Genomic DNA, 27,834 nt, shown 5'->3' with positions numbered 1-27,834 from the left:
GACAAAATGTGTACAGGGCATTAAAAAAATAATATTATGTTAATTTTATGTTTACCAACTTTTCCCCATTAAATTAGGAAAATTCATTCAGTCTGAAGCAAAAAAACAAAAAATGTCAATTATATATGCACATATGTTTAACTTTGAATGGGGTCAAATTGACCCCAAGGATAATAGGAGGATTAACACAGTTACCTGTAGGTTTCAAGCAAGCCTGCAGGACTCAATTAGGCTGAACAATGCAGAGCTGTGGCCCTCCAGTATGACACATGCGTTAGAGTAAATTAAAAGCATGAATGAGTGAGTAAGTGAAGACTGTGACACAGTTAATATGTATAATGAGTAGGGCCAGACGGAATCTGCTGACATTCTTTGCTATTTCTGCGAAGAATTTTGCTAAAAATCTGCGGATTTCTGCAGAATTATTTTGGTAGTATCATAACTAAAACCTCAATATGTGAAATAAAAATAATATATTTTTAACTTGTATTTAATGTTTAAAATGCAAATCCAATTAGATTTACTTTATTTGGTAAACAAAGCAAGTCTCTCATATAATAGATCTACTGAAAGACAGAAAATATTACTTTGCACACTGTATTGTAAATAAATCAAATAAACATGTTCATATTAGTCAATAATATTAATGTAATTAATTTAAAAACTGAATAAATATAAATTTACACACATTTACACAAGTAAATAAACAGAAATAAGGATGGGCTAAAAATCTGCAGAATTCTGCTCGCGCAGATTCCGTGTGGGTCTAAATTGAGTTATCATAAGTACAATTAATCATAATAGTTACAAAGTACAATGCTTTTTTTTCCCCAAACAAAATGTTAATGAATGGCTTTAATAAACAAAAATAACTATAATAAATAAATATTACATTTAAGAGAAATTAGAAAATGGGATATATAAAAATTAAGAGCACATGGAAATTCTCACTTTCAGAATTCTTTTTTTATTATTGAAATATATATATTTTTTTCAGACTACAACGCAATTTAAAATGAATTAAGAAATAAGTAGAGCTACCTGGTAGAAGAAATGTGTAAGAAATGTTAACTTTTATAGTAAAGGATTACTGTTGTGCGTGAGTGACCGAGGCCCACGACATAAAAGTCCTATCTTAGGACATAATAAGGGTTAAAAAACAGAAGAGCGAATATTTTGTTGATTCTTATTCTTAGTCTTCCATTTTCGTTTAGTTGTATTTTGTAAATGCCGACGTGTTAAACGATGACGTAAAATGCAGATGAGGTGGGTGGCTTTTGTTTTGACGGCGATGTGGCTCGGAAGTACTTCCCTCACACTGCCAACATCACAATCGGCTAGTTAGCGCTCAGTGTATGGTTGATGCTGCGGAATAGAAAGAAAACTAGTTGAGTTTATCGCGACAAACCGTGTCGCCTGTTTGGGAATCATCATGACCTTAAACGCGGCTTGATGTTAGAAAATCGGACTGTGACGAGCCTTCGCGGATCCGTTTATTCATGTTTATTCGCAGCCTGGTTGTTACGAATTTTAGCCCCTGCTAAGCGTGACGAGATTCTGTGTGTTTAAAGTTGAGCAACAGCGTTCAGATAATCGATCAGGTCAATGTACAAAGAGCCCAAAAGCCGCATTCACAGCAGATGAGTTGTAGACGTCATTGTTTAATCGCGATCTCCCAGGATAAATGTTTATATCTCGCTAGCTAACCAGCTAACGCACCTATCCAAGTTAGAAGGATCTGCTGTCATCAAAACGTCGGCCGGTTTCACGGGGTTTGTTGTTAAACTCCTGCAGTCATCTACAAACTGAGTCAGCGGTGGAAGTTCAGCAGAAATGGACGACTTCAGCTCCATCAGTCTGCTGTCTCTGTCGATGCTGATCGGCTGTTATGTGGCTGGAACTATTCCGTTGGCTGTAAACTTCTCTGAGGTGAGTTGGGATGGACACGACTACGTTTTAAGACTGTTGTTCTCAATTTGCAGTCTTTGACAGCTTCTGGTGGAAGTTGGTTTTAAGAACTGTGATTCTGGCGAGGTCAACATCAATACTGTGGAATAGAGGTAAAGTCGGTTTTATATTCGCACAGTCGTTCATTTCGAAGTCCCTATATTGTTTACCATGTTACTTTGAATATTCGATCGGAATTAGCATGCAAGTATGACGTCTAAACAACATCGACACGATTTATTTAACTTTGAACAATGTTGTACTTTGATAATCATTGGTTGCCAATATGATTTCCCTATTTAGAATTCGCAAAGAATACTTTTCTGAAATTTTATTATTAAGGAGAATGTCTGAATATCCGAATATAAAACTAACTTTACCTGTTTCTGTGGATTGCTGAATCTCCTTAGGACTATGCAGGACCGAACCTGCAAAAAATTAAAATAAAATTAAATAATATTAATAGATACCTAAATATATATCAGTAAGAATTGTGTATTTGTGCCATGCAAGTGAAATGTTTTGCATTACTAGGATTTTTATTTTTTTTGCTATTGGTGTGTAAATAAAACATAAAAAACAGCATATTACCCTTTATTATTAATATAATTTTTTTAATGGATAGAAAAAATAACACAACGTTAGCAGTATAAGAATAAAAGATATTACTATATTGTATTTCAATTAACTCAATCAATTTACTTCTATTTTTTCTTTCATTTATTCTTTTCTGCATGCATTTGTCATTTATGTTGTATTTTAATCTTTAATTAATTAAAATGTTATTTTTCATATGTATTTATTATTTTCTAATGTAATTTCTGGCCAGGTCAACATGAATACTGTGGAATAGTGGTAAAGTTGGTTTTATATTCACACATTCGTTCATTTCGAAGTCCCTATATTGTTTACCACGTTACTTTGAATATTCAATCGGAATTAGCATGCAAGTATGTCGTCTAAACAACATTGACGCTATATATTTGACTTTGAACAATGTTGTACTTTGATAATCATTGGTTGTTAATATGATTTCCCTATTTAGAGTTTGCAAAGAATACTTTTCTAAAATTTTATTATTAAAGAGAATGTCTGAATATCCAAATATAAAACCAACTTTACCTCTGTTTCTGTGGATTGCTGAATCTCCTTAGGACTATGCAGCACCGAACCTGCAAAAAATAATAATAATAACAGATGCCTAAATAATTAACAATCAGAATTGTGAATATGTGCCATGCAAGCGAAATGTTTTGCATTACTAGGATTTTTATTTTTTATTTTTATTAAAAAAAAAAAAAAAAAAAACAGCATAGTACCCTTTAATATTATTAATATAATTTTTTAAATGGATAGAAAAAATAACACAACGTTATCTGTATAAAAATAAAAGATATTACTATATTGTATTTCAATTAACTCAATCAATTTACTTTTATTTTTTCTTTTATTTATTCTTTTCTGCATGCATTTGTCATTTATGTTGTATTTTAATCTTTAATTAATTAAAATGTTATTTTTCAAATGTATTTATTATTTTCTAATGTACTGTATATCTATCCATTTATGTCTTTATTTATTGCTCCATTTGTTTATTTTCTATTTCTGTATGCATTTATTTTTGCTTAGATTTAATTTTCATTTGACTTTTTAGTCCATATAGGACTCGATTTGAGATGGAGGTAAAGTTGGTTTTATATTCGTATATTCAGACATTCTCCTTAATATCATTTTAGAAAAGTATTCTTAGCAAATTCTAAATAGGGAAATCATATTAGCAGGAAATGACTGTCAAAGTACAACATTGTTTACAGTGAATTAGATAGTGTCCATGTTGTTTAGACGACATACTTGCATACTAATTCCGATCGAATATTCAAAGTAACATGGTAAACAACATGGAGACTTTGAAATGAACGAATGTGTGAATATAAAACCAACTTTACCTCTATCAATTTAAGAGCTAGAAAAGCAAGAGCACCCCTGATTTTAAAATTCCAGGAACAAATGGCCTTAAAATATTTAATGTTGATAGTGATATCAATTTAAAGTTTAAACTAGACACAAGCTGTTTAACTTGCCACCTACGCTGACGAATTGAGGTAAAGTAGGTTTTAATTTCTTTAAAGTATTCTTTGAAAAATCTAAATAGTGAAACCATATTATCAGTGAATGACTATCACAGTACAACATTGTTCACGGTCAAATAAATAGCACTAATGTTGTTTTGAAGTCAAACTTGCATGTGATTTCAAGCCGAATATTCTAAGTACCATGGTAAACAATATAGGGAGCATGGTACAAGCTGTCACTGAATGAATGTGCAAATATGAAACCAACTTTAGCTCAATTGCTGACCTTATTCAAACAGCTCTGTAGTGTCTTAAATCCTTGTCAAATTGATTTAATTATTAATGATACTCTAAGACGCAACAGCTTGTGTTTTTAGTGGAGAATGCTGATTCCTATAAAGCAACTGGCCAGTACTTCAATTTACTGCAATTATTATGTTACCAAATATTAAGATTGGGTGTTTTTGGTCATACTTTATTTAAAGATATAATTATCTGTGTTATTTGCAAAAACTCTGTTATTGTTAATAACAACAAACAACAAAATCAAAAATCCAAGGCATTCATAAAAGTTAAAAAGTCTTTATTAACATTATTAAAAAAAACAGATGTTACTTTTCAAGTTCCTTGAATAGCAGGTGTGTGTATATTTAATAGCAAATGCAGTAAAATAATTTTATTTTATGAAAAGTCATTTTAAAACGTTTCAGCAGCAGTTATTGCTTCAGGCCTTTATTTCACTTCACTGTAGTTCTGTGAAACAATCATTAATTGTATTCAAAACAAAAGTTTGCATTTACATAAACTTTCGTATATATATATATATATATATATATATATATATATATATATGTGTGTGTGTGTGTGTGTGTGTGTGTGTGTGTGTGTGTGTGTGTGTGTGTGTGTGTGTATAAAGAGAAGTGGACCAAGTACTGACCCTTGGGGGACACCGTGACATAAAGGAACAATACGCGATCTGTGACCCCCCCACATAGATATACTGTGAACATCCAGACAGATAGGATTTAAACCAATTTAACACAATCCCATACACACCAACCCAGTTATGAAGTCTGTCCAAAAGTATGCTATGAGAAATTGTATCAAAAGCTGCGGTTAAGTCTAAAAGCACTCAAATACCACAAGCCCCCTAATCAGCAATAAGGAAAAGGTCATTTACAACCTTAACTAAAGCAGTTTCTGTGCCATGTCCTGATCTAAAAACCCGACTGAAATGCATCAAACAAAGCGTTTGCTTGCAGGTGTTCTTGCAGTTGCCCCACGACCACCCACTTAAGAACCTTCGCCAGAAAAGTTGGTTTTATATTCACACATTCAGACTTTCTCTGTATATGATATATAATAATATAATTTCATTAAAGGATTCTTTGCAAATTCTAAATAGGGAAATCATATTAGCAGCAAATGACAAAGTACAACATCGTTTACAGTCAGTTGAATAATTCTAATATTGTTTTAAAGTCATACTAACATGTTATCTCAGACCGAATATTCAAAGTACCATTGTAAACAATAGAGGGAGGGTGTCACAAGTTGTCATTCAATGAATGTGCGAATATAAAATATTGCAGTAACACTTATGGCAACTAAAGATGAAACTTTTTGGAAAAAAACTAGGGAAAATTGTTTGATTATCATTTTGTATTGATACATGCAATATTCTATTGTCTCTCTGTCTGTTTGTCCATCCATCCATCCATCCATCCATCCATCCATCCATCCATCCATCCATCCATCCATCCATCCATCCATCCATCCATCCATCCATCCATCCATCCATCCATCCATCCATCCATCCATCCATCCATCCATCCATCCATCCATCCATCCATTGAAATGCATGATTTTGTGTTTGCTTTTATGTGCTCAGGAGAAGCTGAAGTTGGTGACAGTGTTGGGAGCAGGGCTGTTGTGTGGCACTGCACTGGCTGTCATTATACCAGAGGGAGTCCATGCTCTCTATGAGGAAATGCTGGAAGGTGAGCTTCAGGTTACATTTCAGTCAATGCATCAATTCCATTTCTTTTTCTTTAAAACATTTTAACACAATGTGTATATTTAAATGATGCTAGAGAATGTTTTTTAAGGGAATTGTTTAAAAAGGTGTCGTCTGACGGAATTTTAGATTATCTCTCATTGATCAAACTGATCCACTTATATGACTGATGTGTATTATATATTGAATATTTAGTATTCAATGAATACACTGTCATGAATATACTGTAGCCAATGCTGTTGAGATGGCATTAAAGCAAGCAAACAAACAAAGCATCAAGTAAAATAATAATAATAAAAAAAACATTTATTTTCGTAAGTGTCCATGTGTAAATCTTGATCTGTTATGGACACTTGTATCTGTTTGAATCTTCACATGCTAGACTATGTAGACTAGCCTATGAACAAGTCAATGATCTGCCAGTGCAGTAAGCTAATTATACTTAGTGACATTTCTTGAAATAAGAAAAGTTACCCAGGCATTAGTAAAGAAAAGGAATGGCTTAAAGGGCACATAGGATACCCCTTTTTACATATTTGATAAGTCTTTTGTGTCCCCAGAATGTGTCTGTAAAGTTTCAGCTCAAAACCCCCTACAGATTATTTATTATAGCTGTTTGAAGTGTCTATATTATAGCTGGAAAAAAGGTTTTGCTGTTTTTATGTACTGGCCCTTTAAGGCTAGTAATCTACACACACGTGCTCTGTTTTAAAACATTTTAAACTTGTGAAACTCACTCTTGATCACATTTGATAATGATTGATGATCCTAGTGAACTGAACAGACCTTTTATTCCCGGCTGCTTTGCGCTCGTCCTCTCTTGTTGATATGACTATACACGTGACTACCAGGACATGTTAATGCGCGCAGCTGTCAATATTGGAGGGCGGGGGGACCGCACTCCTACGTAAAGTTGCGGTCGATCTGAAAACCGCTCCAATTGGTCCACCGTTTTTATGTTGTTAAACTTGGAAAAAAAAGGACTGGGTGTGCTTATATCACCCCAATATGACAGTTTATACACTATACTTACACACATTTCTGTCCAAACAGCTTGAAAAGTTGATTTTTCACCATAGGTGCCCTTTAAAATAAGTATTTCGGCATTTATTCCATGCAGTGCATTTAATCAAATTATTTTAAAACTAGCTTTTAAATTGCTTTTTAATTTCATGTTCTAAAGCTTTTAAACTACTTACTAAACAGGAGAATTCCTCTTAGCTTAATGAGCCAAGATTATTGGATGAATGAAAATCCAGATCACACATACTTGTATATTTTTCCCCATTTTTATTCAAGACTTGACAGTTGTTACAATGCAAATTTATTATTTGTAGTTTCTCAAAAAGCACAATCCTACTAAAACCAAATATTACAGAATTAATTTTGTCATTAAAGATCAAGTTTTTAAGTGTGATTAAGCTTTTTTTTTTTAATTGGCCAACTTAAACATGTTATTGCAGCTAAAATAAAGGCTTAAAAATAAAGTGCTGATCTTAATTTATGTCTGCTTGTAATTCAGCAAAATTTGCAGGTGAATAACATTACTTTAAGCCTTATTTACCAAGAAGAATGAATAATGGAAGATCCGTAATCTTTAATAGAAGATGAATAATCTTAAAACAATCACAATGATCTTACAGAATTTGATATTGAATAGTATTTTATGCTTAAAACAAGATCAATAAGATTTTTTTTGTCTAGAAATAGGATAACTTGACTAGATAAGGAGCTAGATAATGAATATAAATATGAAACATAAATATATATGTTTAGAAATAGGGCTGCACGATTAATCAAAAAAAGATTGCGATCTCGATTCAACCCTACACATGATCTTAATCCAGCTTTTCTAAAATTCAGCCTATTATGAATTCAAGGTCAGAAGAGAAAGGTACAGGTGGTCACACAAGTCTTCACATTGTTTTATGTTTAAGTGTCATATACTGCAGTGTTTCCCAACCCTGTTCCTGAAGGCACACCAACAGTACACATTTTCAATGTCTCCCTAATCAAACACACCCGAATCACCTAATTAGAACATAAGAAGAGACTCCAACACCTGAAGTTAATTAGTCAGGTAAGGGAGACATCCAAAATATGTACTGTTGGTGTGCCTCCAGGAAAAGGGTTGGGAAACACTGATATACTGTACTTGTACGATATAATTCACTCACAAATGTAATTTCTGTCTTAATTTAATGACGTATTCGCAGCAGCGAAATCACACGTGAGCTGACGCACTGTTTACTACCGAGAGGATGCGCGCATGCACGCCAGTGATGACTTTAGTAAACAGAACCTGCATAGGCTGTGAACAATACGTAATAAAGTTGTAAAAAATGTTCAGTTTGCTACACAGAGTGATTGTTACGGTGGCCGGGAAGTGCAAAACAACATTACAAAGTGTGAAACACTTTTACGAAGCGTTTACATTTTGAAAAACATTTTTACATATCATAAGACACAATTACATAGGAAAAACAATTTTACCAAGGACGAAACTAATTTACATTTTCGAAAAAAATTAACAAGGCGCAAAAAACTTTTACCAGTTCCGAAGCAAATTTACAATTACTGATTCTTTATGGAAAGGGAATGTACCACACACCGGAAGTGACACGGAATGTACCACACACAAGAAGTGACGCGGGGAAAAGTGTTGTTGTCGATGGTGGTGAGCGCGGTAAATTCGTATTGTGGAGTACATGGTGTAAATAAAGTTTATGGTGAGCGAACATGGACGGCAGTCGAGGGTTGTTTTGTGGCAAACACATGAGCAGCTTAACGCGATTTTGCACTACGTTTGGTCGGTGTTTGGAGTTTCTAAAAGACGCGGAGCAGACGGAAACACCAGAAATAGCCTACTGCATCAATGTGTTCAATATTTTAACGATTCTTATTACTTGGTGTAAACATTATTGATTTTAATATTTGTGTAGCAGAACAGTATATAACCAAATTTAATGTAAAGAAATGATTATAATTGACATGTCATCAACGGGATTCAAACCCAAGTCAAAAGGTTCCGCACGAGTATCAATGGACCTATCTAACTGAGCTATTTAGGACTACACAGTGAGGTCGGTTTTTATATCTTTATCAGTCAGCATATGTCGTGCAGTAGTTGTGGACTCAAGTTAACTTGTTTTTACATACTCTCACGCTGATATTTTTCTCAGAATAGCTCTAAATGACAAAACAATGTTTTATCGTGTTGATCAAACCATGATTTTTATAGTTGTAGACTCGTGTTAACCTGTGTCTAGAAAGTCACGAGCTGATATTTTCGGTGTGTGGTACATTCCGCGTCAGTTCCGGTGTGTGGTACATTCCCTTTCCATAAAGAATCTGTCATTGTAAATTTGTTTCGGAACTGGTAAAATGTTTTGCGTCTTGTAAATTTTTTTCTAAAATGTACATTTGTTTCATTCTTAGTACAATAGTTTTTTCTATATAATTGTGTCTTACGATAGGTAAAAGTGTTTTCCAAAATGTAAATTTGTCTCGAGCATCGTAAAAGTGTTTCACACTTTGTAATGTTGTTTTGCATTTCCCGCGTGGCTCCCAAACAATTACGGTGGCCGGGAAGTATGATTTGCATGTGTGTTTTTTTTTCCCTCAGATTGACAGCAGCGATGACATGAGCGCACTCGGAAATAAAAGTGAAACCGGCAAATCATTTCAATGATCATATCACATTGTAGAGTTATGATTACAACAATAGATATGTTTTTTTTTTTCATAGCAAGCACAAAGTGTTGTGCATAATAATAAATGTTTACTGGGTCAGTATAACAGATTCAAATGAAATATAATACCTGCTATACACTATTCAAATTTTTAAATGTTTCCATCCACTTCTTTTTATGCACATTTTGGAAACCCCAAGATGTGCATACATTTTGAACATGCGCATACATTTAATATGTGCAGGTGTAGGAATGGGTTAATTACCACAGCGGTTCGAACTGTAGTTCTGCCGAATGACTAAAAAGTTAATCAGTATTGTTGGTAAAAAACTGTACATTCTAGTCAAACCGTTCTTCTGCAATCTTATATCAGTATTAATAGCTATAAATGTGGGAGAGCGTTGATATTATGTGATTGTATTGTATTATGCATATGCATATGCATATGCATATGCAGTTAAGTGTTGATGTTAAATCAAAAGTAATTCACAAATACTTGAAAATTAGATGATTTAATGACAATAATTCTGTATGGTTACAACTGATTTAGTTACAAAATAACTGTATAAAATGATCAAATATGGATTGATAAAGCATATGATATAAATTGTACCCAGCTTAAATGTATAATTAAAGTTACAAGAGGTAGCAGGAGAGACACGGGGAGGGAGAGAGAGACAAAGAGAGCAGGCCCAGAAGTTAGCCTGATTACAGTAGAGTCAAAGAAGATTCAGAGGAGGAGAGGAGCAGAGGAGGAAAGACAGGCCAGGAAAAAGAGACAGATCAGCGTTTTACTATCTATTTTGTATCTTTCTTGACCATGTGACTAAAGCCCAAATGTTGAGACATTCAAACTGACCAATCAACATGTGAACACATCGTAAAACCCCCAAAGTCCACACACCAGGCCCTGATCTTATCAGTATCTGCCTTGGGAGCCAGTATGGACCTTCTTGAGTCAAAAAGACATGTTTTGTCATGTAAACAAACGCATATAATAATTTAGCCTCTTACACAGGTAATTTATTAAATTAAAAAGGCCAGTGTGTTCTCCTACCACAGCAAATTCCTTTTTTTTTTTTCTTTTATTTGGTGCCAGCTTATAAGAAGGTGATGGTTTTGTTCTCCTTGTCTTGTTGGATGGAAACGGTGACTGATTTGCAAATGATTTATAAGATATTCCACTTCTGCACATATGTCTAATTCATATCTTTAGATGGAAACATAGCTATTTAAAAGGTTTTGTAGCATTTTGATGCATTGTGCTGCTAGTTGCTGTTTACAGAAATTAAGCTAGTGGTATAATTAGTTAGTCCCCATAACTTATTCAATGGTTGACTTTGGTGTAGGTGTGCACAACCATGGCCATGGGCAGGTGGAAGCAGAAGTTTCTGAGCAGAAGGTTGCAGAAGGAGTGGTGAGACCCAGCGGTGAACACAGCCATAGTCACGAGCAGCTCCACGCTTACATTGGCATTTCTCTAGTGCTGGGCTTCGTCTTCATGCTGCTGGTGGATCAGATTGGCAGCGCACACATGCACAGCAGTGAGGGTCGGTGAATGTCATATACCACTGTTTTCTGCTTGACAAAATGAAGTGCTGTAATTTAATGCTGTGTAGTGTTTGAATCTCTGTTCTCACATTTTTAGATCCAGAAGCAGCAAGGGCTGCCAGCTCTAAAGTCACCACTACACTCGGATTGGTCGTCCATGCTGCAGGTAGGCCTTAAAAAAGGTTTAAACATCTTTAGATGTTCAAATATGTTCAGTCTAATATGTTATTTGGATTGGTTCACATTGCGGTGGAGTCATATTCATTATTCTATACCTTATTGGACAACATGTAGACTTTTTTTATATAATTCATTTAATTTTTATTTTATTCAGAATTTATTTTATGACAGAATTTATGATATTGGTAAAAAACTGATGCTGCAATATTTAGTTTTTCTGCAATATATATTGTCATATGAATATTATTTCACAAGATGACTATTTGAAAATAATTCAGAATTTTACATTGATTAGGATATTTTTAGGGGCACCAAATCGTCATAGTCTAATGATTTTTAGAAGATTGTGTAACAAAGCGTCAAGTAATTCTCAATCATTTACATTTAAAAATGTAAAAGAAACTCATTTAAAAAACAGCATTTCTTAGTTCCAAAATGACCCAGTAGTTTTAGGCCTTTAGGTGTAAAAATACAATTTTCCCAAATACAATGGAAAAATGTATTAGATAATGACATTAATATTAATTATGCAAATGTTTTATTTTAACCTTGTTTTCAGTTTTAATTTTGTGGTTAGTAAAAAACAATTGTAATGTTGTAAAACAAATATAAAGAAAAAAAAAAAAAAAAAAAAAAAAATATATATATATATATATATATATATATATATATATATATATATATATATATATATATATATATATATATATATATATATATATATATATATATATATATATATATATATATATATATATATATATATATATATATATATATGAAGAGTTCAGATGCAAAACCCTCTAAATCCATTGGACCTCTTTTATGTAAATGAGCATTTTCTATCAAGCTCCTGTAATTAGGTTTAGACGTTTTATTTTATAGTTAATGAAAAGGTTATTAGCTAGTAAACAAAATGACTGTTTTTCAAAAATGTCACTTTAGACAATTCTTAAGTTTTTAACAAGGTAGATTTTCTTTTGCGCCAATACCAGCTAAATCCACTTGTGCTTTTTTTGCAAAAACCTCCAAATCCACCTATTGACACAAGACAGTGGCATTAGTTGAAAAATCACTAAAGATGCCATTAGAAATTATTTTACCAAACATAAAACGCATTACACAAACCACCCTAAAATGAAAAATACATAAATCTGTCAAGTAAGTGGCGGTTCATTCCGCTGTTGTAACTCCTGATAAACCAGGGATTATAAGGTAAATGAATTAATGAAATCTGTCAAGTATTGTATTATTAAAGTATTAATTTTCTTATAATGCACAGAGTTTTAGGTAAGGGATGTTTTCATTTGCCATTCACTGACGATTGGACAGGCTCATGCAGTTCATCTTTTAAAATCGAAATCGAAAGCGGAATAAAACAGTCTCCTCATAAAAGCCGGCATATCTGTGCGCTGGTACAATGAAACACATGATTTGATTCGTGCTTTCTGATTGGTTCTCAGGACATAGCAGCTTTTGCTGTCAAAGGCAAGTGGCGTTTAGCGGCTTTTGCAAACAAATTTTGTATTAACAATTAAACAAGTTATTTCCCAATGGGTGGATGCTGGGATTTTGTTGATTTGAAGCAAAAATATTTGTTTTATACGAACTACCTGCCTAAAGCATTTGTCAATGTCATTAGCTCATTTTTATCGGAAGCAGCATTTAGTGGCTTTTGCATCTTTATATATATATATATATATATATATATATATATATATATATATATATATATATATATATATATATATATATATATATATATATATATATATATATATATATATATATATATATATATATATATATATATTTATATATATATTTATATATATATATATATATATATATATAAATAAATATTTGTGTGTATGTATGTATGCGTGTACGTGTGTGTGTGTATGTATGTATGTATGCGTGTATGTGTGTGTGTATGTATTTATAAACTCTGCAGTCCATTGAGTATTGATCAGACTTGTAAATGCTGTGTTGGTAAATCTGACCAATAATCATATTTGTTTCCCTCTGTGTCTCCAGCTGATGGTGTTGCTTTGGGAGCGGCTGCATCCACGTCTCAGACCAGCGTCCAGCTGATTGTATTTGTGGCGATTATGTTGCATAAGGTACAGTCAACCTTAATGAAGTTAAAGTTTTTCTACACTTGTCGTCCACTGTAGTTTAATGTCAATATAGCTAGTTTTTAGCTAGTAACAATCTGATCATATCGAATCAAATACTTTGTCCAAGCAAACACAGAAAGGTACATGCTTAAAACAAATTTGTTTGCTTATACCACAAACCATGCAACATTGTGTATTTTATGTTTGTTTTATTTTGTATTAAATGCACAATATGTATGCATCCCATCTAATGAAGACCACAACTCTCATGATTCCACACTTGGTCTTGGCGTCATCAGCCTATGCCTATGTTTGTTGTAAATATGCACTCTCTGGTGCAAATTACATATGGTACCTTTAAATGCATTAGTATAGTAAATCATATTATAATGGTATAATTTGTCTTTTACTCTTTTTAGTTGTAAATGTTGATTTAAAAATGTTCCCTTTCAAAATGTGTGAATAATTTGACTGAAATATGGAAAAAAAGTTTTAGTTAAAGATCTATGAAAGTGAGCACTTGCCCTCTTAAAAGCCTTTAGTCTTATTATTATTAATTATTTACATTTTATAAATGTTTTTGAATTTGCTTAAGGGCACCTATGGTAAAAAAAAAAATCTACTTTTCAAGCTGTTTGAACAGACATATGTGCATGTATAGTGTATAGACCGTCATATTGGGGTGATATAAGCACACCCAGTGCTTTTTTTTCCAATTTAACAACATAAAAAACGGTGGACCAATTGGAGCGGTTTTCAGATCGACCGCAACTTTACGTAGGAGTGCGGTCCCCCCGCCCACCAATATTGATTGACAGGCGCCTCATTATATCCTCAGTTTGTTGATTCACGTCCGCCATTTTCAGCGTGAGTCGAAGCGATATCACTAAAGGAACACCCTAGCTCTATTTTTAGATGCAAGGCTCATTGGGCTCAACACAAGAGCAATATTCTCCACATTATCGCTCTAATCGGAATTATTGGTTGTATGTTTAGGTAGGTTTGCAAACATGTGTACTTCTCATTGAGTCTACCTTATACTTCAGCCGTTTGCATTTCTTGCGATCCCAGAAGCTCCCTGTGATCTTAACTAGCATGCGTTTTAGAATTCTAAACATAGGTTTCTATCAGGGTACAATTAAGTCGACGGCTGGGCGCCGCGGACCGCTGCAGAAACCTATGTTTAGAATTCAAAAATGCGTGGCGCGACGATTCGGGACACTTCATGTTTCTGCCGCGCTACAGAGTGTCTGGTGTGCCGTGTCGCGGCTTCGAGCAGCGCATCCGGTGCCTCAGTCAAAGTTAATTCAGTGTGCGTGGTTATTAGTTTCTGTGTACAAGCTCGGCACTTGAAACTAGCACACAGCTGGCTGTAAAACTGTCCAAAGACACAAATGATTTTGTACTCTCTGCTTGGTCTGTGTCCGAGCCGTACATGTACGACTGAATGCGGATCCTCTCCTGCTCCTTTCAGTCTGCCTGTCTGTGTTGCAAACACAGAGCGGGTGAGCTCATAGCCCCGCCCCCTTGCTACGTTGGGCGGGGAGCCAAAACTAGTCTACATGTGGAGCAACACACCCCTAAATCAGCGAGCTGTGGACACGCCCCCAACATGACACATTTTAACACATTATAATAAAAAAATCTGAATTGTGTTTTAAACTGAACCTAAACTGGCACACTCAGAACAACCATAATATTAATATTAAATCATAAAAAAGAGGTAAACTATGTGCCCTTTAAAATGACTTTTTGGTGTGTACTTTTTGTTAACTGAAGTTTTAACAAAGCATTCCTTATTGTTTAAAATGACCCTCTTAATACATTTTATTAAGTCTGTTTTAATATGTTTTTTCATGTATTTCAGGCTCCTGCTGCATTTGGACTTGTCTCTTTCCTCATGCATGCAGGTTTAGAAAGAAACCGTATACGCAAACATCTATTAGTCTTTGCTCTGGCTGCCCCTGTTTTGGCCATGGTCACCTACGTAGGACTCAGTCAGGTATGTACAAGAAGCTTTTTGTTGCCATAGCTTGTTAAGGTCAGTTTTATTTACAGTAAACTGGGTTTACATATTTATATTAAAACATGTAAGGCATTTATTGAATCCAAGATTAATAATAGTTATATATTTTGTATTTTAGAGTGCCCAGTTCTTTTCAATGTAATTAGTTTCCAAAGGTTTTTATTTTTGCTCTTACGGATTTAAAACCTTTACATTTTTAAGTTCTTTTTGTCCTGAACACAATAAAATAGAGACGTTTTAAACCATTGATTTGCTGTACTTAAAACACGTATTCTTACCAATAATGTCGAAAATAATTTAGTTTATTAAATAGAAATATTAACATTAAATATTTATTTACTGTCAAATTAATAAGTATATGATAAATAAATAAATAATAAATACATATATAATAGGTAAGCATTGAGTAATAAACTTCAAAGGGATAAACTTCAGTTTTATGTGACGCTGAAGACTGGATTAGTGGTGCCAGAAAATAATTTAAAAAAAAAAAAACAGTAACAAAAGAATAAATATATATGCACACTGCATTGGCTTACATCCTGGAATATAGGTTTTTAGTACTTTTATGTAACGTCTAATAATTAGCCTATAATGGCAGTGTTAATTGCCATCACTTGAGCTTCAGATGCTTCACAAGGGTTACGTAACCACCACGGAGGCCCACACTGGATTTCTGAGCGGCCTGCAGGCCTGGCATCGCCATGGGAACCGCTAAGGTGGCAGAGCGGAGATTACTCACCCCTGGCTCTCCTGCTGTGAAACACCCCATCATTGTGTTTCTTAAGACTGCCTGCAAATCGCTCAAATGCACAGATTTTACCGCCGAGATGAAAACGATCATCCTTGTAACAGTCCTGAATATTTAATACCTGCCAAAAAAAAAAAGATTCTACCACTCTGTGTCCTAGATTTGCTCAACATTTGATACTTGCCATGTGAAGATAAAAGTAATGTTTTAATACTATTCAAGTCTGCCATTGTTAGTTGGAGAATCTTATTTAGGATTTTAAATAACTAGATTTAGACACATTTAGTAAACAACGAAGTTTAGAACAACAGATATCTGACACATTTGTTGGAAATTGTGCACAAAGTTTTTAATAAAGGCAAGAACAACCTTCACATGAAGCATTGTGAAGGGCATAAAAAGTTGCATTTAACATTGATAATTGATTATAACTTTAGAATTGAAGAGTTCAGATGCAAAACCCTCTAAATCCATCAGATCTCTTCTTGTAAATGAGCATTTACTATCAGGCTCCTCTGATTAGGTTTAGAAGTTTCATTTTATATGTAATGATAAGTTTACTAGCTAGTTAATAAAATAACTTTTTTTCAAAGATGTCACTTTAGACAATTCTTTGGTTTTTAACAAGGTAGATTTTCTTTTGCGTCAACCAGCTAAATCCACTTGTACTTTTTTTGCAAAAACCTCTAAATCCACCTATCGGGACAAGACAGTGATGTTAGTTGAAAATCACTAAAGATGCAATTAGAGATTATTTTACCAAACATAAAACACATTACACAAACCACCTGAAATTAAAAATACATACAAGTAAGTGGCGGTTCATTTCACTGTGGTAACGCAGGATAAACCAGGGACAAGCAGATGGACAATCATTGAATGAAATCTGTCAATGCATTAATCGATAACATTAAAACTGACATTAAATCTTAATCTATTGTCATTTCTGATATTTGGGATTTGGATTTAATGCAAGTAGAGCAATGTAAACAAGCTTGTTGGATTCCAATAATGTAGTGTAAAAACATTGTGAAACATCAATATCTGTGCAGTCCATTAATAAAAAAAATATATAATTTATTGAAGTAATATAAATAATGTATAGTTTTATACATTATATTTATCTTTTAAAACAACTTGCATTAGCAAAAAAAACACAAGGTAGGCCTACTGTGCAAAAAAAAGAGGATGTCTCTCAGAAGCTGTCATTTATTCATCCTCACTATACTCAAGATCTTGGTCTCTTTTTCGTCTCTTGTTTATCCTCATAGCATCCATAAGGCATATTAACTTCGTCTTTCATGAAATGAAGTTGCCGTTTAATGTATAGTAAATCAGACTCAAAGTAGCGTCGCTGCGCAAAAAACGGTTCGAATGCATGGAACACTTCCGACTCTACATTGTGTTTTCTTTTTCTTATAATGCACAGAGTTTTGAGATATGGGACGTTTTCATTTGCCATTCACTGACAGTCAGACAGGCTCATGCAGTTCATCAAACTCGATCTTTTAAAATTGAAAGCGGAATAAAACATCCTCAAAGCCGGTGTATCCGTGCGCTGCTACTTCGAAAACATATGATTTGATTCGCGCCTTCTGATTGGTTTTCGGGATATAACGGCTTTTGCTGTCAAAGGCAAGTGGCGTTTAGCAGCTTATGCCAACAAACTGTTATTTCCAAATGCACTGATGCTGGAATTTAGATGATTAGAAGCTAATCTATTTGTTAAACATGTACTACATGCATTTAGCATTCACTCAATGTCATTATCTCATTTTTTTTAGCAGAAATGGCGTTTAGCGGCTTTTTGCATCTAAACGTGAATGATCTGGGTTTTTTTTTTTTTTCAGTTAATTTCAAAATATGTATACACACAAATGCTAGGTGTGTAACTAGGTGGCCTCACTAAATCCCATAGAAAAATCTGCTCTGCCCCAGTAAAAACGTTGTTACTTTTACTTGTTACTAGTTTACTTTATATATCAGGGTATTAAATAAGAGTGATAATTACAGCAAAAAAGACATTAATGTCTATGCAACGAAAGAATTAATACGTGAAACTTTAAATCAAAAGCAAACTGACCAGCAAGCAGAAAACTATTCTTGTTTGTGTGTGTGTGTTAGGTGTGTGAACTTACACTTGTCTCAAGGTTTAGTTCAGTTATAATTGTCATGTCATTGATTTGGTTTAATTCGATATTTCGGTTTATCATGGTCCGTTGGTGTTGCTCTTCTTACACTCTTTTTATTTTACATTATTGTAGCTTTCATTTTACCTGCTCAAAGAAAACACACTTTTTGAATTTGGCCACAAAACACGTACAAGTACAGGCACAGAAGATGACGGTAGCATTTAAAACACATACACAAATCTAAATAATAATCCTGCTTGCATTTTGAGCTCTGTTGAGAAAGTTCTTCAAAACCTATGATTGGCCATTGTGTTCACACGCTCAACAGACATGGTTGTGATTGGCTCTTGCTATCACCTCTATTCACCAAGCAAAGACATGGACACTTAAGAATGGCCAAGCCGATCAAATGATCCATTATAGACGTGGTGAAGAAATCTTGTTCTGCAGACACAAGTATCACTGTAACAGACAAGAGAGGAGAGGAACCCTTACCTCAAGAGCACATCACCAGGCCAAAGGTCCACCATGAGAGAGAAGGAGAGAGATGGAGCCTTTATTTCCCTAGCAATGAAATAAGAGCTCCTGGGTTTTTCTGTACCTCAGTGTCAGTAAAAGACCCATCAAACTTTTGATGGAAGTCCCATCAAACTCGAGCAGTGGATTGTACACAGTTGTCTCCTTTTCACATAGTTGGATCATTTAATTACTCGTGCTCACCTCCCTCACCATAGTATGCTACCTTGACATAGCGGATTTGAGAAAAATGATGTCGGTACGTAATAACCGGTTATGATCCCTTACTGAACTGATACCAAATTCCAAATACCAAACCCCTAGTCTGTGTGTTTAACTGCAAAGTGTAGTGCGTCCTTTAATGCAGAGGTGTCGAGATGCAGCTGAGGCTGGCCTTACACACAGATATCTAATTGTGTTTTGCGCTTTTACCTTTCATTGGGTTAACGTTGGAGCTCCAGTTCCAGTTTCCCATTCTGAACTAGAAAACGGACTTCTGCCATCCACAGGTGCGGAAAACATGTCCTCCCATGCAGGCACAGAATGCTATCCGCTTGGTGTGTAAATGAGCAACTTTTTGGTTCAGATGGAACCAGACGTGAGCGGCAACACAGTTGTCTTGGAGTGTGCCTGCCTTAAGAGAGCTGGTATGCACGGTAACAGTGCTTTTACTCTTAAAACCTTAGTATATTTAAAATCATGAACTTCTCTTCCATTCCTTGCCAGCTATTCTCACATGATGCCATTTGCCCTGAGAATTCCCTTGATTGCACAACAGCTGTGATATGTGAACACCTGTACTGCTTTCTTCTTTGAGTGATAATTATCAATCACAACATTCTGGCATACACCATGCCTACCAAATAAGGGTATTGTTGGCAGTGGGAATGCAAGCATGATCAGGGTGCCTGCAGTGATTTCCAATAGTCGAAATTGGTCCTCTCACTACCACTTTTTCGTCTGTGTGTGCAAAGGATGCACACAAATGCACTGTGAGCAGTGGGCAACTATTGTTTACAGCACCTGGGGAGCTATTAGGGGTTAGGTGCCTTGCTCAGGGTCACCTCAACTGGGTATAGAAGATGAAGAGATTGAGGTTCATTCACTCCCCCCACCTTCAAATTCTGCCGGTACCGAGAATCAAACCAGCAACCTTTGGGTTCAATTCACTAACTGTTAGTCCACAACTGCTCCTTTGTGTGTTAAATATGTATTGGTTAAATTATAACCATTACCATTTCTTGAAGAATCATGTGGCATTTGGTGCAAACAACCAAATTGCTTGTCCCTGTAATCTTGTTGCGCCGTGTGTAGTTAGGACACACGGTCAGTATAAATTAAGCATTAATGAAGTTTCTTACCATTCTGACCTAACATTTATTTCTTCATCCGTCCAGAGCAGTAAAGAGGCTCTCTCAGACGTCAACGCCACCGGTGTGGCCATGCTGTTCTCCGCCGGCACTTTTCTGTACGTGGCCACTGTTCACGTTCTTCCAGAAGTTGGTGGGATGGGAGGCCACAGCCACTCGCCTGGGGGGAGCGCAGGGAAGGGACTCAGCAAAGTGGAAGTCGGTGCTCTGGTTCTAGGATGCCTGATTCCTCTGGTTCTGTCCATTGGTCACCAGCACTAGTGTTCTTTACTTGAAATATCATCAGAAGCAGAAAGCTTGAAAAGTGCGAATGGAACTTTAAACAGCATCGGCCAAACAACAACCTCACAGAAGTGGTTTGAATCAAGTCGGTTTCTTCAGGTTGGTGGTTGGAGTGAACATTGCAGGAACTTTGCAGTCAGAAACCGGATTTTGAGAAGCACCACTGGACTTCTGGGATGGACTGCCCTGACACTCCTGAAAAGCATTGTGGGATGACAGATTACGAATACTGTACACGAATAAATACATCATGTGTCCAAGTCTCTTTATTTTTGCTTCCATGGTGCTGGTTTAAAAAGAATCAGTTGTGGTTTGGTTGTCATGTATACTTTAGATTTGGTGTTCTGTTGATCTTTATATGGAAAATGTCCAGACATTTACAAAGACATTAAATTCATGGGTCCAGGGTCTATTATGCTTTTTCTTTAGTTTATTGTCCCATTTTTGCACATCTTTTTTGGTTTGTTGGTTTTATATATATACTTTCTGGTCAAATTGCATTTTGGGTAAGCATACATGGATGAGATTGTCACCTTAAACTAGCTCTTTTTATATGCATGTTTTTTCCCTTTCTTTTTAATTTCTTAACTGGATTTATTTTCCCATTACACAAGGTAAAATGAAGTTTATATAAATAAACTTCTTTTTAAAAGAAAACGTAATTTTTTTTTTCTAACAAATCATAGAAATGTAAGAATGTGGTCAGAGGAAAATGATGACATCTTACTCACCAGACAGTTGCTTAATTATTATTTTCTTAAATGACACTTGAAATGTTTAGTGTTTAGGGGATGGACGTTTTGCTCTGTGTAGTTCAGCGCATGTATAGCTTTATTATTTGCCATTGCTCAAACCTGATTGGTTGTTGAATTCTCAACAGAGGATACCATTGGTCAGTCAGATGTTTTGTACTGTGATGCCTGCTCAGAGCAGAGCCTGAGTACTGTAAATATGTATTCTCTGTAAAAAATAACAAATTCTCTCTTTGACATCCTGTTTGATGCTGATATCCAGAATAGCTTTAGTCTCATTTTAGCTGATGAGTAGGAAAACAGGTCGATACTTCCATTTTTATATGGCTCTTATTCATTATCTAAAGAGAATTTGAGGGTTTCTAATTTTTTCGCTGCTCTTTTGTCTCCAAGTTACCTAAAGGTTTCCTCTGAAGCTTGAATAAGAAAGTGTTATGAGATATTTGAGGCAAACGTTGACACCAGCAAACTATTATGGTTCTGGTTTGCAAATCGTTGCTCTCCTGCTCTTAAAAAAGTTCCAGTCTACAGTAAATGAAAGCTGTATTAATGCTTTTAGCTGTGTAGCACGCTTATCTTACTGTAGTGCACAAGTCAAGTGCACTGTCAACCTCGAATTGTGGAAGATCTGCTGACGTTTAGGGCATGTAGATAATGTTTCTTTTATGACTTCTTTAAAAGGGAAATTTAGAGAAATTTTTAAACCTCAGACAATTGTATATATATATACACACACACACACACATGACATAATGTGCCATATTGACTTATTCTGACTGATCCCAGAGCTTCTGAAATAAACAATGACGGCATAGAGATTTAAAGAAGCAGGACCTTGAATAATTTCTAAGTAAATCTGTTTTGTGTTCATTCCACAAGAGAATTTTGCCTTATTTTTTGGGAATTTGTTTAGCTTAAAGTGGTTGCAAAACTCTCTGTTCATGATTTGAATAAACTTAATTTCTTTTCTAATGGATGCAAATCTTGCTGAATGTTTTTTTTTTTGGCTGTCTAATGAGATTTGAGATTGCTGTGTAAGAAATATTTTAATATTGTGAATAAATGAAGCAAATAACTGAGAAATGAGTAATTGTTTAAAAAAATGAGTCATTGTGAACTAAATATGAGCAATTGTCCAGTGATTAAGACCAAAGCAGTTGTGTTCTTTGGGTACTGGCAGCAATCTGGGCCCTTTCTCTATATATGACAAAATTATATTCTGACATTTCAGTCTTTCTTATACACTATCCATGTTAATGGGAAAACATTGTGCAATTCTGATTGTTCCTCATACAGTTGAGTGGACTTGACAAGCCACCTGTAGTAGAGACCGTGTTTTCCTCCCGCATGTCATTTTTAATACTCTGCAACAGGGATAATTTGTCCCAAAATGCTTTTATCAAGGCTAAACCTGGGCATGGGAGTCCCACATGCAATTTTAACACACTGTGACTAGGATAGTCCTGTTAGACTTTTATCAAGATAGGTATGCAATGAGGGGTTAGGGTCAAAGCCATTGGAAGTCATGCAGCTCCAAGGGCATCATATGCATACTCGGATGCGTTACGATGGCCGTGCAGATGTTGGTGAGTATGGGTGTCCCTTAAAAAAGCCCCATGCTGGCCCACGCTGCTTGAAAATATCGTTTCAGGTTCCTGCAGGGTCTGGAGATTTTTAAAAAGTTGCTTGGCTCCCACCGAGGAGACTGGCTCGCAGGTCCAAGAACCTCTTGAACCAGCTGTACTCTTCCCTGTTGAGGGACAGCTGGGCAGCACCAAAGGTCAGGTAGATAGTCAAAAATCCATAAAGCTGCCACTAGTGCCTGTTCTCTGGGGTGTCTTGAGGTGATCTGGCAGTACTCCCATTAAGGAGCAGTTAGACTTTCTGACAAAGTTTGTGTACCCATCATGGGCCATCTGAGTCTCCCAAGGAATAAGGGGGTGAAGGCCCCTCTGCATAATGCTGTGTTCACACCAGACTCGAAACGCGCGGATAAATCGCGCTGTTCGCGCGTAAATAGATGCGTGAACATTTGAGTGTACTCGCTTCATTCGCGCGTCAAATCCGCTTCATTCACGCATCAAATTCCCTTCAGAACAGACACAGATGGGCAGGGCTTTTCCTGGGACAGCATAGACTTCTGGAGAGGACCTGGATGGACTTCCAAGTGTTCTAACTCTTTTCTCCATGCTCAGTTGGGGCTTGACTTCTCCTGGGGCAGCATAGAATCTGAAGAGGCCCTGGATGAACCTCCAGGGGCTCCAGCTCTTTCCTCCATTCCCAGATGGTGATTCACTTCTCTCTAGTCATCTTAGACTTCTGAAGACGCCTTGCATGGACTTCCAAAGTATTCCTGTTTTACCGCTAAGGCCAGCAGGGGATTGACTTTTAGCAAGACATTGTAAACTTCTGAAGAGATCTTTACTCCATGCCAAGCTTGGGCTTAACCTTTCCAGAGGCAGCATTGACTTCTGCTGAGGCTTTCTCCATGCCCAGCTTGGGCTTGGCTTTTCCCAGGACAGCATAGTCTTCTAGAAAGGTCCTGATTTCCAGCTATTTCCTCCATTCCCTGCTGAGGCTTAACTTATTTTGGGACATCATAGACTTCTGGGGAGGCCCTGGATGGACTTGCAAATGCTCTAGTTCCTTCCTCTTTGCCCAGCTTGGGCTTCTCCCGGGACATCATGAACCTCTGGATAGACCTCAAGACCTTCTAGCTTTTTCTTTTATGCTCAGTTGAGACTTTACTTCTCCTGTGGCAGCTTAGATTTTTGGAGAGGCCATGGATGGTTTTCCATGGGCTCCAACTCTTTCCTCCAATCTAAGGTTGGGCATGAGTTTTCTTGAGACAGGATAGACTTCTGAAGAAGCCTTGCATAGACTTCCAAAGGTGCCCGTTTTTTCTTCAATGTCTATCTGGGGCTTGTCTTTCTTGGGACAGTGTAGACCTTTGGAGAGGCCCTGGACAGATATCCAGGTGCTCCAGCTCTTTCCTCTATGCCAAACTGAGGATTCACTTCTCCTCATCCAACCTCACATCTCGAAGAGACCCTGGATGGGTTCCAGCTCTTTCTCGCAAGCCCAGCTTGGACTTGAGTTCTCTAGGAGAAGCATAGACTTCTGGAAAGCACTGAATGGACTTGCAAATGCTGCAGCTATTTCTTCTTTGCCCAGCTTTGGCTTGACTTCTCCCGGGGCAGCATAGCCTTTTGGAAAGGCCCTGGATTGTATTGCAGGGGCTCCTTCACTTTCCGTCATGCCCAACTTGGGCTTGACTTGTTCTAGGGCAGCATAGATTTCTGAAGACACCCTGTATGGACCTCCCCGGGGTCCAGCTTGTCCCTCCATGCCTAAATGGGGCTTGACTTTCCCCAGAACAGCATAGACTTCTAGAGAGACTTCTAACCGGGTAGCCTCACATCTGGAAGAGGACCTGGATGGACCTTTATGGGCTCCAGCTCTTTCTTACATGCCAAGCTGAGGCTTGACTTCTCCCAAGGCAGTGTCACATCTGACAGAGACCTTGGATGGACCTCCATCGTCTCTTGCTCTTTCTTTCAAGCCCAGCTGAGACTTGACTTTTCCCAAGACAGCATAGACATCTAGAGAGGCCCTGGATAGGCCTTCAGATGCCCCAGCTCCTTCCTCCATGCCCAGCTTGGGCTGGACTTCTTCAGGGACAGCATAGATTTCTGGAGACGCCCTGGATTGACTTGTCCTAGGGCAGCATAGACTTCTAGAGAGACCATGGGTGGATGTTCAGGTGCTCTGACTCTTTTCCTCCAGCTTAGACTCGAATTTTTCTAAAACAGCATAGACTTTGCATGGACTTTCAAGGCCTCCAGCACTTTTCACCATGCCCAACTTGGACTTAATTACTCCTAGGGCAGCATCACTTTTTGAAGAAAACTCTGTATGGACCACCAGGGGATGTAGCTTTTTGCTCCGTTTTTTTTCCTCCTAAATGATGTCAGACCTAGAGATGTTTTGATTTTGTACTTGTTTTCCAGTGTTTGTTTCTATTTTTTCCAGTGTTTGTTTCTATTGTTCTATTGCCTTTGCCCTGCCAAACAGTTGCTTTTAGTTGTGTTCAACTACAATGTTGATCTTTTTAGCATTTTTTTTCTTTTGTTGCATCCTTTAACATTTCTAGTGATGGGAAGTTTGATATTAGAAATCATTTGATTGGTTTGAAAATTTCATGAGAAACTGAAGTAAGAGGTGATGTCAAAAATACATTATGAATTTAGGCGGAAGTGACAAACTGCAAGCTTTGGGTGTATCTGAAATGCAAATTGAGTCATTGTTTTGGAGCACACTAGCTTATAGATATTCTTAAAACTAACATACTGTTACTAACATCTAAAACACTTTTTTTTATAATTTTATGGGACCTTTAAAGTAGTTCTTTATCCTTATTTGTTTTATTAGTCTCTTTGGATAAAAGCTAAATGACTTGACCATGACCATTCTTTTAAGATGCAACCAAATTTCAAGCAGTAAAATTGTTATTGATGTGTAAAGACACAGATGAAGTTTTATTAAATATAAATCCACTAGGAAATGGAGGCAGTGTTAAGTGTCTAGGTTACATAATCCCTGACCCATTAGCATGCCCATAAATGTACACAAATACTCATAAATGTACACTATTCCATAAGTTCATCAGAGGATGAATATAAATCACTGTAAACATGACATATTTACAAGCACTGATCTCCAGTGTGTTTGCTGAAGTGGTGAGGAAAGAAATAAGTCATCTGTAATCCAAACACTTGCATGCACAAATCACATCAAATGGCTCTTTAGTAGATTAATCTGTCTGTGATCTCTTTTCCACACTGCTCTAATAGAAATGAACAAACTGTAGGCATTTTAGTCACTGTGTGCTTTAAAACACAAACTGTTCAAATATTCTTTTACAAACAGTCACTGCAGAAGTTTTGTTTGTCCACTTACCAGAAATTCAAGACTCTCTTAGACATTTAATTTTCTTTCTTTCTTTCTCTTTCTTTCTTCCTTTCTTTCTTTCTTCTTTCTTTCTTTCTTTCTTTCTTTCTTTCTTTCTTTCTTTCTTTCTTTCTTTCTTTCTTTCTCTCTTTCTTTCTTTCTTTCTTTCTTTCTTTCTTTCTTTCTTTTAGAAATCCTCCACCTCCTTTTTTTATTAAGTATCTTGCATGTTTTTTTTTTTTGTTTTGTGTTTTGATGGTATTAAGGAGTTGGTGTAAACTAAGGCCCCTTTACACTAACACATTTTAGCTTTAAAACGTATAAGTTTTGCTATGGTTATGCCATCCGTCAACACTACGCCGGAATGTTCGAGTTCTGAAAGCTTTTCGAAAACGCTGAAGAGGCCATTTTCATTTTAAAACACTGCTGCTCCATGTCATTGTGGATGGGGGAAAACGGAGACATCTGAAAATGGAGGCATGGCTGCATCTGATTGGGACTTTTTCCTCAATATTAAGTAGCCTACATAAACTTCAGTCAGACTTCGGAAGTTTGATATGGAAAACAAACTCCCGAGGACACATCGGGTGAATCAAAGGGAACAGAGTAAGCTACTTCATAACCTCATTCACATCACCCTGCCTATGTTGTTTCACTGTCTTAACAATAAATTGAAAACATTATGAAGGAACTGGCTTTTTCATTTTGATATTAACTTAGACCCCAAAAATGTTGAGGCATCGTGTAGCTGCATATTTATTTGACCGTCATCTTCACTGTATGCATATTTATATGACTGTCATCTTCAGGCATATTTATAACAAAATGGAGCCTATAACGTTACTGCCTCCTTTAATTTTCATTGAAAATATGAAACATACCCTCTCTTTTGCTAATTTTCAGTTTTAATAATCAATAAAGGCCATTATAAAAGTATAACGTACAATAAGTTACATACATTATAGGAAATAAATGCAAGCGATCAGTCAAATGTGCAGAATCAGTGTACGTTGTTACATTAATTAATATATTAACTTATCTTTGTGCTCAGCCAAAACACGTTACCTGAGAACAAGTAATAGATTCAAAAGACCGAAGTCAGGGAATATGTTGTTAGATAGAAACATTGAATTAAATATCACATTTAACAACTATAGTGAAATGAGATCCAGCAGTAGATCCTTGATGAACCGTCCAACGTGCACAGCTCTCATTGCTACCAACACAATCTCACGGCAATTCGTAACTTTTTGATTTAGTGGCTAATTCGTACGATCTAATTCGTACAATTTAGTACGATTTGCTCATCCCCCAATGACGGTTGGGTTTAGGGGTGGGGTTAGGTGCCATGACTCCTTTTAAAAATCGTACAATTTTGTACGACTAAACTCGAATTAGCCACTGAACTGACAAAACGTAAAATACTTACGTTTTCTCGTGAGATCAGGCTGTTGCTACAGTGCATGCCAGAGGGTG

General features: G+C 36.1%; 1 protein-coding gene across 1 annotated transcript; it reads left to right on the top strand.

Moving 5' to 3' along the window:
- The first annotated feature begins 1,316 nt into the window (after positions 1–1,316).
- On the top strand, positions 1,317–22,380 carry slc39a9 (solute carrier family 39 member 9). Its single transcript, XM_056477228.1, has 7 exons — positions 1,317–1,929; positions 5,911–6,019; positions 11,078–11,278; positions 11,377–11,445; positions 13,497–13,582; positions 15,447–15,581; positions 20,402–22,380. Exons 1-7 carry the CDS (start codon positions 1,834–1,836, stop codon positions 20,633–20,635), a joined length of 930 nt encoding a protein of 309 aa, XP_056333203.1. The 5' UTR covers positions 1,317–1,833; the 3' UTR covers positions 20,636–22,380.
- Positions 22,381–27,834: the final 5,454 nt, after the last annotated feature.

The sequence above is a fragment of the Danio aesculapii genome, chromosome 17, assembly GCF_903798145.1.
Source record: "Danio aesculapii chromosome 17, fDanAes4.1, whole genome shotgun sequence".
In the NCBI taxonomy this organism is placed as follows: Eukaryota; Metazoa; Chordata; class Actinopteri; order Cypriniformes; family Danionidae; genus Danio; species Danio aesculapii.
The sequence above is the reverse complement of the archived record's forward strand: the minus strand, read 5'-3'. Positions and strand labels throughout refer to the sequence as shown.

Coding starts and splice junctions, on each gene's coding strand:
- slc39a9 (XM_056477228.1), top strand. CDS start 1,834: ATGGACGACTTCAGCTCCATCAGTCTGCTGTCTCTGTCGATGCTGATC. Junction 1,930..5,910: donor TGGCTGTAAACTTCTCTGAG/GTGAGTTGGGAT, acceptor TTATGTGCTCAG/GAGAAGCTGAAGTTGGTGAC. Junction 15,582..20,401: donor CCTACGTAGGACTCAGTCAG/GTATGTACAAGA, acceptor TCATCCGTCCAG/AGCAGTAAAGAGGCTCTCTC.